We start from the raw sequence: 17,012 nt of genomic DNA, 5'->3' as shown, positions 1-17,012 counted from the left end.
TTTGTTAATCATGTATATTATCTAGAGTTACTGCTTTAAAGGCTCAGCAGTAAAGTTTGAACTGAGGACAGAAATGTGTTCTGTATGTAGATTGTGACATCGGTGATTGGTGATTTTTGTAACACAGTTCTCGGTCGTCCTCATCAGCCATGATGAGGCAACAAAACAACAACGTGGATGCGTGATGATAATAATAATCAGGTCAGGTTGTAATAAACACCATGCAAAGTAGAAGGAGGAAGGTTGAATCCTTTTATAGTGCAGCTGTAAAGACAAAGACTTTGTCTGTACTTTTGTATTTGTCTGATTTCAAGAGCTGGTTTCCAGTCCTTGGAAAATTTAAAGGTCCATATTTTACACTTTTACAGTGTTTTATTTTTATTTTAAAGTGTTGATCTATAAGAAGATATATTTGTGGTTTTAAGAACCAAAAACCATCTCAGTGTAGTTTTACATCTCCTCTCTCAGGCCTCCACCTGGATGCTGGGTCCAGGTGGGCGGGGCTCGGGGCGTGGCTGAGAGCAATGACTGCTTTGTTGTGACATCACAAAGTTACAGGAAGTCCTGACGGCTCATTTTAAGGCTCAGTTTCTTAATATAAGCTGTGTGCATTGCTCTGGGGACTGAGGCTTTGATACTTCCACAGTATTAATATAGAACCGAGACCTGATCTATAATCACACTACACATGGACAGAGACATTTAGACTGTATGGGACCTTTAAAACACAGTTGAAAATGTAAACACAATAAAAAGCCGTGATTGACCTAATAAATATAAATATAAACAGCAGAAACAGAATTAAACAGTGGTCAGCAATGTAGTTATCTCGATATTGTTACAGTGAATAAATATGGAATATAAATACAATAAAGTGTTTTCACTGTCAAATGACTCACACTGAGCACCATTTGTTTTTGTTTTTTTCTTTTAAAGCTGTTTATTGTGTTTTTGTTTTTTTTACATTGGTGGGACAAATACTTTCATTGAGTGAACCAGATAATTAAATAACACAACGCCGGCGTTTTGCTGTCTATTTTTGGCCGGACCCCAAATCAAATCAAGTCTGGCTCAAATCCTCTGGCTCATTTAAACTTGTGTGTATAAGTATTGTATAAACTTGTTGTATATTACAATGTGCGGCACATAGCAAACCTGTAAAAGTCATAAACACAATCAGAAATTCTGATGTGGAAATTGCAACATTTGCACTTCAGCATTCATCACCTTTTTTTTAATCCTTTGAGTTTCTGTTGGGGAAAGGTGAGTCGAGGTTTCTCTGAACAAAAGACTCCTTAAGTTTGACCTCAGCAAACAGCAGTATTTCTTTCGGGCCCATGTAGATGAATCTGCTGCATCTTAATTAGGGAGTTCGGGACTCTGTTGCAGCATCGCAGTTTGTGATTTTAATCTGATAAGACAGTTGGAATTTGGCTTTAGAATAAAAAACTTTGCAGCTTTACATTCTTAAGAAGAGGAAAAGGTCTTGGGTGAATTCATTCAGGGTCTGAGAGTTACCCCGGATCAAGAAGTTAGAAATTAAAACTTCAGCAGTGAAATTAAAGTGGTAGAGGTCAGCGAGGACTAATGAGGACCTGATGTTTGCACAGCACAGTTGAATAGTAATTATTACTGCACTACACACACACACACACACACGCACGCACACGCATGAACACATATGATTCATCAAGGTCAGCCACTTATTCTCTCTCGCTTACACGCACGTTGTTGTTTCTCATTAACGCACGCACACACAAATATTGTTAGAGAGCTGCTTCATCGTTTATCATCATAATAATTGGAAATCAATCCTTTCCTTTAATCCACACTCTCGCTCTCTTCACACCCCTCCTCCAGGTTGTCATCAGCGTCCCCACCCTCCCCAGACTGAGGCCGTCCGACTCCCTCCAGTGTGTGTTCGACACCTACGTCACCGGAGCCGTGATGAACTTCGGCGATCCGGTGCAGGTCACCTGTTCGCTGCCAAACCCCGGGGAGATCCCGCCCACCCCCGACCAGCAGGGTAGGTGGACACGTGGAGGGTTAACAGGATATATGTCATATGTTAGCAGGCAGCTTTCCCACTTTCTTCACTGTTTTCCTTTGTGTAAAGAACTGATTTTGAAATTCTGCTTTTGACTAAATGATTTGAAGCCAAAATCCATGTCTGGTCTGCTGCAACGTTACGTCTGCTGTAACTGTGCTCCGGTTTCATCTGTTTCATTCAGTTTTTCTTCTAATAATATAAAAAAAACTTTTAAAATCCTGATTCATCTTGTTTTTTTTATTTCTTCTTCTTCATCTTCATGCATTTGTATGTCTTATGTAAATCACTTTGAACTGCCTGCCTTGTTATTGGAAGGTGCTGTACAAATATACTTGCCCTGGCGTCAGTGAAATAGGAGCAACCCAACTTTAATGGTTCCCTCAGAGATACATGAATAAAACAGACGATTTAACTGTATTTATTTAAAATGAAAAAAAATGGTTTATGAACAAACCTTAATGGCCATTAGCAGTGTTTTCTCTACATGTTAATATGTGAATTTTATTACCTTTGGACAGAGCTAGGCTAACTGTTCCCTCTGTTTCCATTCTTTATGCTAAGCTAAGATAACCAGCTACTAGCTGAAGCTTCATATTTACTTACTTTATTCTGTCTCTCACTTAATCCTTTGTGTGTGTGTGTGTGTGTGTGTGTGTGTGTGTGTGTGTTGTGTGTGTTGTGTGTGTGTGTGTGTGTGTGTGTGTGTGTGTGTGTGTGTGTGTGTGTGTGTGTGTGTGTGTGTGTGTGTGTGTTTGTGTGTGTCTTTAGACTATGTGTCTGTCCCAGTCAAGGTTATGGTTAACAACAAAATTGAGGTGACGTTTGGAGAGTATCACTTCTACAACTGTGCCGCCACAGTCAGGAAGAACCAAAACACACCGTAAGATACACAACACACACACACACACACACACTAGATATATACACACTTGTATGACACAAACACACATGGGTATTGTGTGTTTTCAGGTGTATAGCGTGTGTGACCAGTGAGTGGGGATGTCAGTGGAACGCTCAGGATCACAGCTGCAGCGACAGCAATGACGTCGTGGGTGGAGGTCACATCGTCAAACCACAACAGGTGTGTGTGTGTGTGTGTGTGTGTGTGTGTGTGTGTGTGTGTGTGTGTGTGTGTGTGTGTGTGTGTGTTTGCTGTTCACATGAAGCTAAATGAAATTAAAAGAAGATAATCTGATTATAATATTTCTGCCTCTGCCTCTCTCTCTGTGATGAAGCCTGACAGCTGTCCTCAGTTTGAGTCTCCGGAGCCGCTGTTGATCCCCGTCGGCTTCGAGATCCCAATCGGCTTCCAGGGAAGGAACCTGGACATCTACATGGTGAGAGGAGTCGGAGCTGTTCAATAACTGATCAATAATCATCTAAACATCATCATCAACAACTTCTCTCTCTCTCTCTCTCTCACTCTCTTTGTCCGCCTGCAGGGCCACACGTTTGCCATCGGGACGGAGCTGATGAAGTACACAGAGGAGGAGGTCATGCAGGAGCAGAGGTCAAAGTTCAAATTCACAGGTTACGAGGTCAGTATGAAGGAGAGGCTAATACTTTAATGTGATTCAGTTGGAAAAGTTTAACGGCAACATTTAGACCATTTATCTTAAATTAAATAAATGATATTATTTGAATAGATAAAGTTTGACGCTAAGAATCACTGAACAGTAATAAAAAAGAAAGAAGAAAAGCTCAAATAACCAGTGTACAGTATTAATCTAACTAAGCTACTGTTTATTTTAGGAGTCAGGTTTCTTTGTAGTTTGTATTTTTATCCTTTTAATTATAAAAATAAACTTTATTCAGTCCATAACCTTATTGCTTGTTGCATCATATGATTAACAAATACCTCCTTATGTAATTATTATTTTTACCAGTAGCATTAGTCTAGTTAGTGCTAAGCTACAGTATATGTGTAATATATGTATTAATATGGCAGATTTAGAGTTAACCAAGAAGAAGAAAACAAAAGTGTCTCCATCACATTTACAGCAGTGGTTCCCAACCTGTGAGGCGGGGCCCACCTGTGGGCTGCGAAGGTATTACAAGTGGGCCGACAATTAATTTGCAAAACAACAACAATTTGGGTGAAAAGGTGTAATTATAAAAAAAATAAAATACAACATAAATAATGTTTTTAAATGTTTTTTAAAAATGTTTCTCATATTAAGGCCAGACCACTTTGTATATTTGTTTGCTATCGACAAGTGAGCTCTCCCTCTGCATGAAACATTGAGCTTCCGCTGCTTTCAGTTCAGTCCTGAACGTTTGATTGTTATCATTAAAATAAAAAGCGCTTTGACACGACATTATTTGGCCTCCTTATTGTCACGGGGTCAGAATATTGGAGATTTTCAATGGGCCCTGGGTTGGAAAAAGTTGGGAACCACTGATTTACAAAGTTTTATGGAAAAACAATTTAACCATTAAGTTGAATAAATGACCAAGTGACAAAAGCAGCAACAGCAGCAGGTGTTAAAAAAAAGAGTAGCACAAAAGTGATGAAGTAACATCACAGCAGATATTAAAAGCCTTTTAAAGACATTACGTGAAGAGGACCAGACATGATTTAGCGAAAAATAAGTAACTGTAATCTAACATCAGAAGAAACAAAGTGCTGAACAGGAAGACATTAAAATAATGATTTCAGCTGAGTAGATGAAAACAGAACCATCTGTGATTTTCTGTGAGGTGACTCATTAGTTATTTCCCCACGTCTTCACCTCAGCACCGAAATTAAATCCATTTCCTGCACTTAATAATACACTCGCTGATTCTTTTATAGCGTCCATTAGCTGTCCACGGAACGCACACATTTACCCAGCGCTCTCTTGTTGTTTATGTTTTGAAGTTCGACAGTGAACGCTGCCAAGCGGTATAACACAATCAGAGAGTGTATCATTAATGATAATTAGGGAATTAGTGAATCATTAGTGGTTGATTTGTGAGTAAATTGTGACTCAGAAGCTCAGTTCTAGTTGTGTTTGTTTTATTTTATTTAGTGTGGTTGATGTTGAGGTCTTGTGTTGATATTTATGTTTAATCAGGTGAGTTTGATTAACGCTCGAGTTCAGATTTATTTTTTTTATTTTAGTCAGATTTATTCACTGTCAAACAGACGACCACGTGTCTGCTGGCGCCCCCTACTGGCTGACTAAGCAACATAATTATTTTCACTGAGTCACTGAAGTGCAGGTAGTGATTATTTGTGTGTGTGTGTGTGTGTGTGTGTGTGTGTGTGTGTGTGTGTGTGTGTGTGTGTGTCAGTGACTCTGTGCTGTCGTCTTTCCTAAACACCCCTCGGTTTTTCCTCCTTTCTGCCTCCATTGATCCTCACCTCATGCTGAGTCTAAGACTGCCAATATGCAGTTAAAGAGAGTGTGTGTGTGTGTGTGAGTGTGAGTGTGTGTGTGCACTGCTGATTCCAGTCTCATTATCTCCCGTATTTGTCTCTACATTCACATTTATTTTGTTCTTCTCTCTTTCACTCATTTTCTCCTCACACAGACACACGAACACACAAACAACCAAAGCTCCATTGATTTACAGCTACAGGAACATATGCGTGTGTGTGTGTGTTCCTGAATGTGTTTTTATGTGTGTGCTGACCTTCACAGTTAGGGTAGATGCAATGTAATTTAGTGTCGAGCTACAAATAGATAGGAATGTTTTGGTATGCTATGTTAATGTAAACCTGATGGTGTGTGTGTGTGTGTGTGTGTGTGTGTGTGTGTGTGTGTGTGCGTGCGCAGTTTGCATATGACAAGCAGCAGGAGGTGAACGTATCCTTCCACATCAAAGACAGAGACACTGAGAGGAAGATTGACAGCACCCTGACAGGTTGGTGTGTCACTCATTCAAATACACACACACTTAATCTCTCTCACACACACATATACACACACACACACAATTTCACACACATCACGATAAGGTGTGAAAGTGCAGTTAGCACAATGTTTGAGTTTCTCTCTCTCTCTCTTATTTCCAATTCAATTCCATCTGAATTATGTTAATTTTGCACTAACCTCTCTCCTCCTTCTTCCTCTTCCTCTTCCTCTTCCTCTTCCTCTTCCTCTTCCTCTCCTCCCTCCCTCCATCCAACAGTCGTGCTGTATAACTGTTCCGTGGGAAGAGAAGACTGCAGTCTGTGTAAACACGCCGACGCCAAGTACCAGTGTGTTTGGTGCGCCGCCTCGCGCACCTGTGTTTACCGGGAACTCTGCCCGTCGCCGCAGCCCGCACAGTGCCCCAACCCGGAGATCACTGATGTGAGTCACTGAAAAACACGAGGCCACACCCTCTTATAAATGGGCAACAAAACTCTTCCTGTGGCACCTTTTTGTTGTGTTGCTGTGCAGCAGAGATGCGTGAAATGTGTCTGGTAGTGTGACCTTTACACTCTATAGCCGTATACTCCAGTGACCTCACAGAGCTTAAACGTTGAAGCTCGCTGCTGTGATCTTGTTGTGTCGTTTAAAACAAAAAAACAAAAAAAAAACGGCGGAGTTGTAGAGAGATACGAGGGGAAGCTCTGTGAAAAGCACCTTTCATACATCCACTATATTGCATTGCATTTTCCCTCCTCAGTGTTACATAAGACCAGACAACCTTTTGACATAAATCACGACGGCTCGTCTGAAATTTATCTTCTGTAGTGAAAAAGCACAGCGGCAAACTTCATCTAGTGGTTTCAAAGGAATTACTGAAGAGGAACTGTCAGTCTGCTGACGGCACCTCCTGAAATGTGCTGCAGTCACAGGAAATAATACAAGGAAGCAATCACATGGATGACCGAGGACGAGAATGATTTTAAATGTATCTGGGAGTGGATCAGACTGTGCAAGATAACAAGAAACAGAAAAGACTACAATTACCTACTGTAGACGGTTCGTTTTGCCCTCCGTAGTAGCGAGGAGTCAGAACGCTTTGGTCCAGTGTCGGATATTTCCTCAACTGCTGACTGATGGTCATGTTCCCCAGAGGATAAATCTTAATGCTTTTCCTTTAGTGCCCCCATCTAGCCAAAATTCCCACTTTTTGGAAGAGTTATTTGATCGCATTTTCATGAAATCTGCAGTAGATATTCTTAGTCCTCAGAGGGAGAATCTTAATATCCTCTAAGCATCATCATCAGGTCAGACTTTCCCCTCATTAACTAAGATTTAGGGCTGTGAAAAACATCTTGATTAGCTACTAATGAATTTGACTGACATAAAACTCATTGTGGATATTCATGATCTCAAGAGGATGAACTGTAATGATTTTGGTGATCCCCTGACTTTTCATCTACTGCTACAACTAACACTTTGGTTCACCATGAGATACCTCTAAAACTACTCGTTAGATTTTCATAAAACTTGTCCCAGGTGTTCATGGTCCCCAGACGATAAATCATGATAATATCATGACCTCTTGATCTACTGTCTTGACCCACCATCATGTCAAAATTTCTAGTTTAACTAACATTTTGGCAGATTAAAAGGTCTTATTGATCAACATGAAACATACACTTTGGATATTCATGATCTTCAGAGGTTAAACTCTAGTAACTAACTAAGCCACTACTAGCTCAGAGCTTGACCAGACTTTAATTCACAATGGGCTACCTCAGAAACTACTGATCATATTTTCTGATCACAAATTGTGATCAGTCATTCGTGGTCCTCACAGGATGAATCACAATCACCATCAGGTCACAATTTCCCAACATTTTTTGGTCCATGTCTTAGTCTTTATTAACTACCAACTAACTGTTTTCAGTAACACAAAATTTACATTGGATATTCATTATCCCCAGAGGATACATTATAATGACCAAATTCCACTACCAGGCACAAATGTCTTGACTTTGACCAGCACTTGCTCCATGAGATATCTCAGATAAACGGGTACGATTTTAATAAAATTTGTTGCCAATATTCATGGTCGCCAGAGGATGAATCATGATAATTGCGGTGCCAGTGCCACTGTTAGGTGTAAATTTGTTGACCTTGACCAGACTTTAATCTGCAATAAGATACTACTGGTCAGATTTCCTTAAACTTTGTTCTGGATATTCTCAGTCCCCAGAGGATGGATCCTAATAATTGTTGGCACCTGAGCTTTTGTCTTGCTCTGCCATCAGATCACAATTTACCCTTAATTAACACTCTGTTGAATGACAGGGATTAACTGATATCCTGTATCAGATTAAATTCACTGTGGATATTCATGCTCTCAAGAGGATGGCCAGAGAAATATGTCTTATGAACTCACTCTAAAATGGTTATGCTCACGTTTACTGTATGTGTTCACCTTTGGCCGCTTTATGAAACAGTTCCCCAAGTATGACTTTTGCGTGTTTATGTGACATGGGGGATAATTAAAGGATAAATAGAACCCCTCCATCTGTTTGGATAATTGTGAAATCGGCTCCATTAGTTCTCTCTTGCAGATCGAGTCGTTTCTAACTTTCCACATTCATTTTAACACGTCGTCGTCTTCTTTAGATTGAATCCTACATTTTCCAAAATCCATACAGCTTTTCACAAACAGACAATTTCTCCGTCAATCGTCCCTTCTCTTCGGTTTAACATATCTGGACTCATTTTTTATTCACTCATATTGTATTCACAGTTGGTCCCCTTTGGCCTGCACGACTTCAATATGTTTCCTATTTTCTCTGGAACATCAGTCATTTGTTTCAAGCCCCGTCTCGATTTCCTTTGGGCAGCGGCTGATTAGGTCAAGAGTTGTTAGTTGTTACTCATCAACATTTGAGCTTGTTGTGGAGGGCTTTTAACTCACAAGGGGAAAAGAAACATTAAATAGATGGAACAACTGAAATTACTTTCACTCCTCATGTGGCCACATCAGACCGAAGCTAAATTGTGGCAGATAAGTTCAGCCTCGCTCCCTGAAAAATCCATCTTCTAGATGGTGCATACTGTACGGCTTGAACATCATTTGTCTCCATGGGATGTTTTAATGAATATTGTTCCACTGATGTCACAGGATGCAGAATGAAGACATTGTACTGTTATAACTTAGATAAACTTGCACTCAGACAGCCACATCTGATATCATAATAATAAATGCAGCCCTGATTTGATGCATTTTGGGTGTTCCAAATGATTTTGAACATGTACGTTTTTGGCAACACTTTATTTTAAAGGTTTAGTATTTTCCAGCTAATTCCATAGAAACATTTCCTGAAAAAAGAAAATAAAAATTTAGCTGCAAAATACAGATAATAAAAAGAAAATCCAACGCAATTTGATGCTAATTATAAGGGAAATGGAGCAAGTATTAGCTGCTACAGTCATTAAGTAGCCATTTGTTATATTCAATTTGTTTTAAAGAAAAAAATAAGTGTGAAAAATAAATCATAAACAGCAGTTTCCTAGAAAGACAAAGAGAAATATAATTATCGATTAGATTGAAAAATGTGTCACACTGAGTCATTTTATTTGACGGGTCCAGTAAGTAGAAATATGTTTGTAAGATGGTGAAATTTTATAACCTGGAGTTTATTTAATTTGATGATCATCATCAGTTTGAAATGCAAAACTAAGGATTTTCAACTGCTGCTGAAAATTACAGGAAAACGTGTGATATTCAGCATAAATGCAAATTAACTGAATATTTACCAACAGATCTGCTTGTAGGCAGCTCCCGAAGAATTACCTGATGGATATTTATGTCTGTTTATGAACTAAAAACGTATTATATAACAAGCAGGTACTTAAAATAACTGAGGCAGCTAACTGACTTAAGACTTTACTTTAATCTTCTGTATGAGGCTGAATGTCGTGCTCCTGTCTTCTCTCTCCTCCTGCAGATCATCCCTCGCTTCGGTCCTCTGAACGGTCGGATCTCCGTGACCATCAAAGGCTCCAACATGGGAATAAAGAAGGAAGACATCAAGAAGATCACGGTGGCCGGAGTGGACTGCGTTCACCAGCAGGACAGATACTCCGTCTCCACCAGGTAACCTACCGGCAGCTGCATTAACATGCGGAGAGGAGCACGGCTGCTGTCTGTGCACGTTAAGGTCTTATGCAGGTGAAGTTGCTTACATGAACCTCTGGCAGCCATTAATTAATTACTGCAGGAAACTGAATATTCCTGTGTAAGTGCAAAAACCCTGAAGTGAAATCTTCAGATTTGCATATGAAAGTTAGCAGATGACTGTACCTGCCTCGCTGTGTTAAGACGGGATCTCTTCTTGTACACGAACCTTTTAACATCAAACACCTTCAAGTTTCCATATTAAAATCAGAAGATTAATGATCACGGGGATGTGATGTTGATGAGGTTTTATGGAGGACTGGACGACGGTGCTCAGTACACGTTCTCCAGGCTTTATGTGGAGCCGTTTCCTTTATCTACACTGTGTTTTATGTGAGTTTATGTGGTGGGTTTTGGCAGATACTGTGTGTGTGTTTTATGGGACGGAAACTCACCTTCAAGGACGGTTTCAGCTGAAGTGAAGAAAAACACGGTTTTGATATTAGAAACGGAACATCTGGGCACTAGCTTTTCCAGAACTTTCAACCGTGTCTTACGGCCGTCCTCATTGGATGAAATTTGCTCAGGAAGACTGTGACAGGTGGTTAAAAGCTCCAGAAAACACGAGTCAATGGACCTTATAATAGCCCCTAAGATTGCTGCAAGTAGAGCAGCAACCATTAGTTAATTAACTGATTATAAAATGAACTAGTTTCCTGAGTAGCTCCTGGTTGCACAGATCGAGACATTTGAAGACGAAATTCGATTATTTGACAAAGCAATCATCACATTAATCGATCAATGAGAATAATCCTCAGTGAGTCGTTCTCTGTTGTTTGACGCCCCTCCCTCTCCTTGTGTGTTCACAGCGTGGTGTGCGAGATCGGCCCGGCGAGGCGAGTTCCTCCGTTCGACCTCCCGGTTGAACCGACCAACAGCGGAGCGGTGCAGATAGAGGTGGAGGGAGGGAGGAGCGGCACATCGCAGGTCATCTTCACCTACCGGGTACGTTTGAAGTCTGATTCTGGGGGGGTCGGCCTTTAATAACATAAAGCTGGTCACAATCTTTTCTTTTCTTCGCTAAACTCACTGAAACTCACCTTTAGATTTAAGCTTACCAACATAATAGTTGTGAACCACCTGTGACATTTGCTTCGTGGTACATATTTGATCAGCCTTGTATATTTTCTCTTGCTCAGACTCTGTACCAGCAGATTATTAACGGGAACGGGGCCAAGAAAACTTGATCAGGACATTTTCGTGACTGTATTTCCGTGTGTGGCCAGTAATTTAACTGCTGTCAAAATAAAGGTTACAACAAAGATGCTACAAAAGCATTTAAACCTACTTTTACTCACATTTTTCCACCTTGTTGAGCCTGCAAATCACAAAATCAGCAGGGATGCATGTCCACTCTTGTATTAAAGGCACAGGACAGAGTCTTTCTGTTTCACTACTGACATTATGCAGCAATGTTTTGTTTGTATTACGCACACGTCATGACGTCATGAAGTGTGAAGTGAACACAGGTTTAGCATTAAAATATACATCCTGTCTGCTTTACTAAACACAGATGTGTCCAGGTGTGCTGGTTCCTGGTTCACACACCAGTTTGATCACATTCTCTGGCTCTCTTTCATCAGGAATAGTGGTTTTGTTTCTTGATTTTTTTTTTTTAAAACATCCAGGTTCAGCTGCAGGAAGCTTTTAAAAGTTGTGAAACCTGCAGACGCTGAAAAAATACACACCTCATCAAAGGTTCTGTGGCAATACAGAACATTGTGTGACACAGCTACTTCAAACCCGGGAGATCAAATCCCACAAACATTAAAAGCTTTTATAACAAAGTGAAAGCAGCGCGGCCCTCTCTCTCTTCTCTCTCTAGTGCCGGCGAATCTTCCTCCCCGAAGAAGCAGCAATGCGTAAAAATATCCCTCGCATACAAATTCACCGCTGCACGAAACTGTTGAACTTCTCTTCCCACGTACCACGACTAGAGAGACAAATATGATCAACAGGCTCTGATGTTTTAGTGTTGTTCCTCACTTCACATATATTTTGTTTTTATTGAGCTGACAAAAGGCTAATTAAAGCAAACTGCTGCGACCAGAATGACTAATTTACCTCAGCCAGCAGTCCGTCTCTGTCGGTAAACTCTCACATTCACATCAGGAATTAAACTTTGAATTTGAGATGATTTGTTTGTCTCACCGTCAGATTTTCGCCTCTCAGACGAGAGGATTTGTTGCTTCTCCGTGTCGTGTGTGAGTATAAACGGAATATTTAGGGGTTCGGACTGTTGATCAGATAAAATAATGGATATAAAAATGAATTTTTTACTATTTTTCTGATGTTTTATGGCTCAATGAATCAGTTAATTGAGAGAATAATAAACAGGTTAATCAACAATGAAAACGTTAGTTGCAGCCCCAGAGAAAAGATAATATATCCATCCATCATCCATCCTTCCTTCCTTCCTTCCTTCTATCCATCCTTCCATCATCCATCCTTCCTTCCTTCCTTCCTTCTATCCATCCTTCCATCATCCATCCTTCCTTCCATCCATCCATCCATCATCCATCCTTCCTTCCATCCATCCTTCCTTTCTTCATTCCTTCCTTCCTTTCATTCATCCTTTCTTCCTTCCCTCTATCCATCCTTCCATCCATCCTTCCTTCCTTCCATCCATCTATCCATCCTTCCATCATCCATCCTTCCTTCCATCCATCCATCCATCATCCATCCTTCCTTCCATCCATCCTTCCTTTCTTCATTCCTTCCTTCCTTTCATTCATCCTTTCTTCCTTCCCTCTATCCATCCTTCCATCCATCCTTCCTTCCTTCCATCCATCCATCCATCCATCCTTCCTTCCTTCCTTCCTTCCTTTCATTCATCCTTCCTTCCTTCCTTCCATCCATCCTTCCTTTCTTCCTTCCTTCCATCCATCCATCCTTCCTTCCTTCCTTTCTTCCTTCCTTCCATCCATCCATCCATCCCTCTATCTTCCCATCCTTCCATCCATCCTTGCTTCCATCCTTCCATCCATTTTTCCTTCCTTCCTTCCTTCCTTTCATTCATCCTTTCTTCCTTCCTTCCATCCATCCTTCCTTTCTTCCTTCCTTCCTTCCTTCCTTCCATCCATCCTTCCTTCCATCCTTCCATCCATCCTTCCTTCCATCCTTCCATCCATTTTTCCTTCCTTCCTTCCATCCTTCCATCCATCTTTTCTTCCTTCCTTCCTTCCTTCCTTCCTTCCATCATCCAGATCTGAGTATTTCTCTACAACATTAAACATGTGTGACTGAATAAGCAGCAGGAAGTGAAAATAATGTAAAATAATGTTCAAACTTTTCACAATAAGAGGTTGATTGAAGAAAAACAAAAGGATTATCAGGATCTTTAAAGCTGAATGTTGACGTCAGTGTTGTAGCAAACGAACGTAACGAGCTAAGTATTAAAAGTTAGTCTCGCGGTGGTCGGACATTAATGAACTGTGGAAACCAAAACAATGAGCTGAAAGATGCTAAGCGCCACCTTATCACTTTACACACTGATATTAGACGATTGATTAGTGCAGCTGATGAAGGTTGACTTTCTGTCCTTCAGGTTTCCTGCGGTTGTTTATCTTCCACTGAGTCTCGGGGTCTGAGCTTCTGTTTCTCTGCCGGAGCCAAAAATATAGAACTGTCTGTTATTTCTCTGACTCACGGACCAAATGTATTTCAGTAAGTGTTACCTCCTGCGCCACTGTTTTTGTTTGCGTGTAACTTCCAGCCAGGCGGAGTTGTTATGAGTTTGTCTCTCTTTGGGGATATTTATTCTTGTGTTTGTGGCTCTCTCTGCCAGAACAGCGAGAACAAATCTGAAACGCCAACAAACCAAATGCTCCGCTACGTCTCAGCAGCTGCACACCACACACACTCGTGTTACTCTTGATTTAGAAAACATTGTTGTGCTTCTTCACTTTGGATTCATATTTACACCTTTTTTTTATTTTATTTTATTTATTTATTTTCTCCTCACACAAATAACTTTCACCAACTGTGCTCGACTGCTGTGTCTTAATTCGGAAGACAGATTGACTTCTTAAATTTCGAAGCTGCTTTATCCCCCGGTGTAGCCGAGAATTAATATCCCCTCTTGTTTTGTTTGTCGTGCTGTCAGTGCAGTACAAAACCTACCAGTACAAACAGGAAACCAACCAGCTGGTGTGTTTCAGCAGCTGCCGTCTCCTTTATCAATATTCTTCAAACACACAAGTTGATAAAACTCCCCCACGGTGAAAGCTCTTACAGTGACACCGACTTTTTCTCTGCCGTGTTGTTTTGGAGCTGCAGCGCCACGGAGCAGAGTTATTTAGCTTTAGAAATTAAAAAAATATATATTTTGGATTTGATGTGATCAAAGCGTTTTCATACCTGCAGGACAGCAGCTGGAATATAATGAACTCCACTCGCTTAAAGTTTAATGTTCTCATTTAAATTTTCTCTTTGTTTGTGTTTGTCTGTTTCCAACGTTCAGTTTGACTGATCTCAGGTTTTTGTGGGGTTTTTTTTTTTTGTTTTATTTTGTTCTTGAAATGTCTCCTGAGCAACATCACAAGCTGTAATGGACAAAATAGAAACTAATTAGAAGCTGTAATTAAAAGTCCATGTTTTGCACATTTACTATGTTTTATTCTGAAGTGTTGATCCATAAAAAGATTTATTTGTGGTTTTAAGAGCCAAAAACCATCTCCTCTCTCAGGCTCTGGTAACAGCAGGTCGGGGAGCCAATCAGAAGAGAGGAGGCTCTGAGCTTCTCTTCTGATTGGCTGATTGTTTTCCGAGTGATCCAATAAAAATACAGCAGATTTCAGGTAAACAACTCCACAGATCCTGTAAGCTTGGAGGGAGCGAATCCATGTGGGCGGGGCTGAGAGCGGTGACTGCTTTGTTGTGACATCACAAAGTTACAGGAAGTCCTGACGGCTGGTTTTAAGGCTCAGTTTCTGAATACAGGCGTGCACAGGTGTGCATTTCTCTGTGGACTGAGGCTTTGATACTTTCACAGTATTAATATTGAACCTAGACCTGCTTTATAATCTAACTACACATGGACAGAGACCTTTAGACTGGATGGGACCTTTAAGTGAAGATTAATGGAGTGGATGTGGAGGCGCCACCTGAAGCTCTGAGCTCAGGGTAAAACACCTTTTATCAAAGGTGGTGCCAACATGGACCTGGGTGTTAAAACTGTTTTAACCAACTATTTAACCGAATCTGCAGTAGAAAGAGTGAAATTAATGTGCATTTACTTTTAGTACTGTTGGTTGGTTTGTGGAGATAAACAGCTGTTGGCAGAAGCCGAGGTTTCCTCATCTCTCCACTCAGATCTGCGGATGTCGTCTCTTCAGCGGACGTTTGAGTCTCATGCTTGGTGTACGACATGATTTATTCCTCGACTGTTTCTGTTGCGCTTCGTCACATCTCGTTTTTATCGATACACAAACCTCTCCACCTCAGACCAGCGTAAAAAGCTGTTTGTGATATTGTGATGATTTTTCTCTGCGTTTCTCGTTCTGCTCTTTTATGCACAAAATTGAAAATGATTCACATCAATTTCATACTCATCAAACCGTCACAGACCTCTCATGCACTTTGGACGGGGGCCACTGTCATCCTGTCTTTACGTCCTGCTCAAACTCCAGAGTCGACTCTAATTTACTGTGTAGCAGGTTTTTTGTCTCCTCTCCCTCACAGAAAGTGTCTGTGCGCTTGAATCAAAGGGTTTGAATGAAATAAAACATAATAAAGGCAGAGAAAATGAGGAAAAACACGGAGAAGGAAAGCACAGTGAAAAGTCAATGTACCCCTGCCTCCTCCATTTTATTTATACAAACTGCTTGTTAAACTTCGGAGGAAATGAAAACAAGGCCGCTGTCAAACAGCTGATTTATTATGTTTCCTTCTCCAGGATCCCAAACCAGACTCCGTCCACCCGGTGAGGGGTCCAGCCGTTGGAGGAACCGTGATCACCATCCGTGGAGAAGACCTGGACACGGCGACCAAAGACGACGTCGCCGTCACTGTGGGCGGAGTCCCCTGTGAAGTGTAAGCAAAGCCTGTTCACAGCGCCTCCTACCGCATTTCACCTTATGTCTTCTCAAGAGACACTAACTGTCTGTGTTGGCGGTCTTCCTCCCTCCTCTTCAGACTGTCGTTCGGGTCACAGATCACCTGTAAGACCGGCAAGTACCGGGGGCAGAAGGTGCCCTCGGACTGGTTAACGCTGACGGTGAAATACGGAAGAAACACCACCAAAGACGTCACAGGAGCGTACCAGTACTCTGAGAACCCCAAGATCACAGACTACTACCCCAAAGCCAGCTTCATGTGGTGAGTGTGATTTTAAGTAGGTGGAGATACTGGTGTAAATATCCAGGTCTGCGTCGGGAGCGTGATGTCATCACAGCGTCCTCAGGCTCAGGTGTTTGTAGGTCTGGTAAAGATTTGATGTTTGGTGTGTAGGAGAAAGGGAACCTTTATAATAGTGGCGTTCTCTTTCACAACGGGGCCGAGGGACGACGGCCCCAGATGGTCGTAATGGAAAAAGCTCAGGAGATCAGCTGATCTCTGCTCGGCAACAGAGGGAGGGCGGGAAACCAGGCGGACATTTGCAAAGCTAACAATTTGATCTTCATCCTTGAAGTTCTGTGTCAGTAAAGCATAAATGTCGATTGCCCAAGTCACACTGCTTTTTTCTCAGGTGCAATATATTTATATATTATTTATTATTGTGGGATATAATAAATACTCGACTTATATCTGTAAGTTTTCTGTATGAGTCAGGTGATCTACTACTGACCCTGATGCCCCGATCTCAATATATGAGACTTAAGTTCACATTGTCATCGGTTCCCAGTAAATTGACACAGCAACTGATTATGACTGATTATCAGCTGATCACAGATATATTGAT

The 17,012-nt window shown here is 41.1% G+C and overlaps 1 protein-coding gene across 2 annotated transcripts in view; it reads left to right on the top strand.

The window, feature by feature from the left end:
• Positions 1 to 17,012, top strand: part of LOC111225043 (plexin-B2-like) — a 176,042-nt gene that overhangs the window by 138,727 nt on the left and 20,303 nt on the right. For both annotated transcript variants that reach the window (XM_022749789.1, XM_022749790.1), the window contains 11 exons: positions 1,861 to 2,026; positions 2,819 to 2,930; positions 3,020 to 3,131; positions 3,286 to 3,387; positions 3,493 to 3,588; positions 5,812 to 5,899; positions 6,167 to 6,330; positions 9,882 to 10,030; positions 10,921 to 11,056; positions 16,008 to 16,144; positions 16,247 to 16,429. In XM_022749789.1, coding sequence (XP_022605510.1) covers positions 1,861 to 2,026; positions 2,819 to 2,930; positions 3,020 to 3,131; positions 3,286 to 3,387; positions 3,493 to 3,588; positions 5,812 to 5,899; positions 6,167 to 6,330; positions 9,882 to 10,030; positions 10,921 to 11,056; positions 16,008 to 16,144; positions 16,247 to 16,429 — 1,445 coding nt within the window. The remainder of the gene's footprint in view (positions 1 to 1,860; positions 2,027 to 2,818; positions 2,931 to 3,019; positions 3,132 to 3,285; positions 3,388 to 3,492; positions 3,589 to 5,811; positions 5,900 to 6,166; positions 6,331 to 9,881; positions 10,031 to 10,920; positions 11,057 to 16,007; positions 16,145 to 16,246; positions 16,430 to 17,012) is intronic.

Source organism: Seriola dumerili, unplaced genomic scaffold (genome assembly GCF_002260705.1).
Source record: "Seriola dumerili isolate Sdu_G_001 unplaced genomic scaffold, Sdu_1.0 BDQW01000138.1, whole genome shotgun sequence".
Classification (NCBI taxonomy): Eukaryota; Metazoa; Chordata; class Actinopteri; order Carangiformes; family Carangidae; genus Seriola; species Seriola dumerili.
This window is presented reverse-complemented; position numbering and strand designations above follow the sequence as displayed.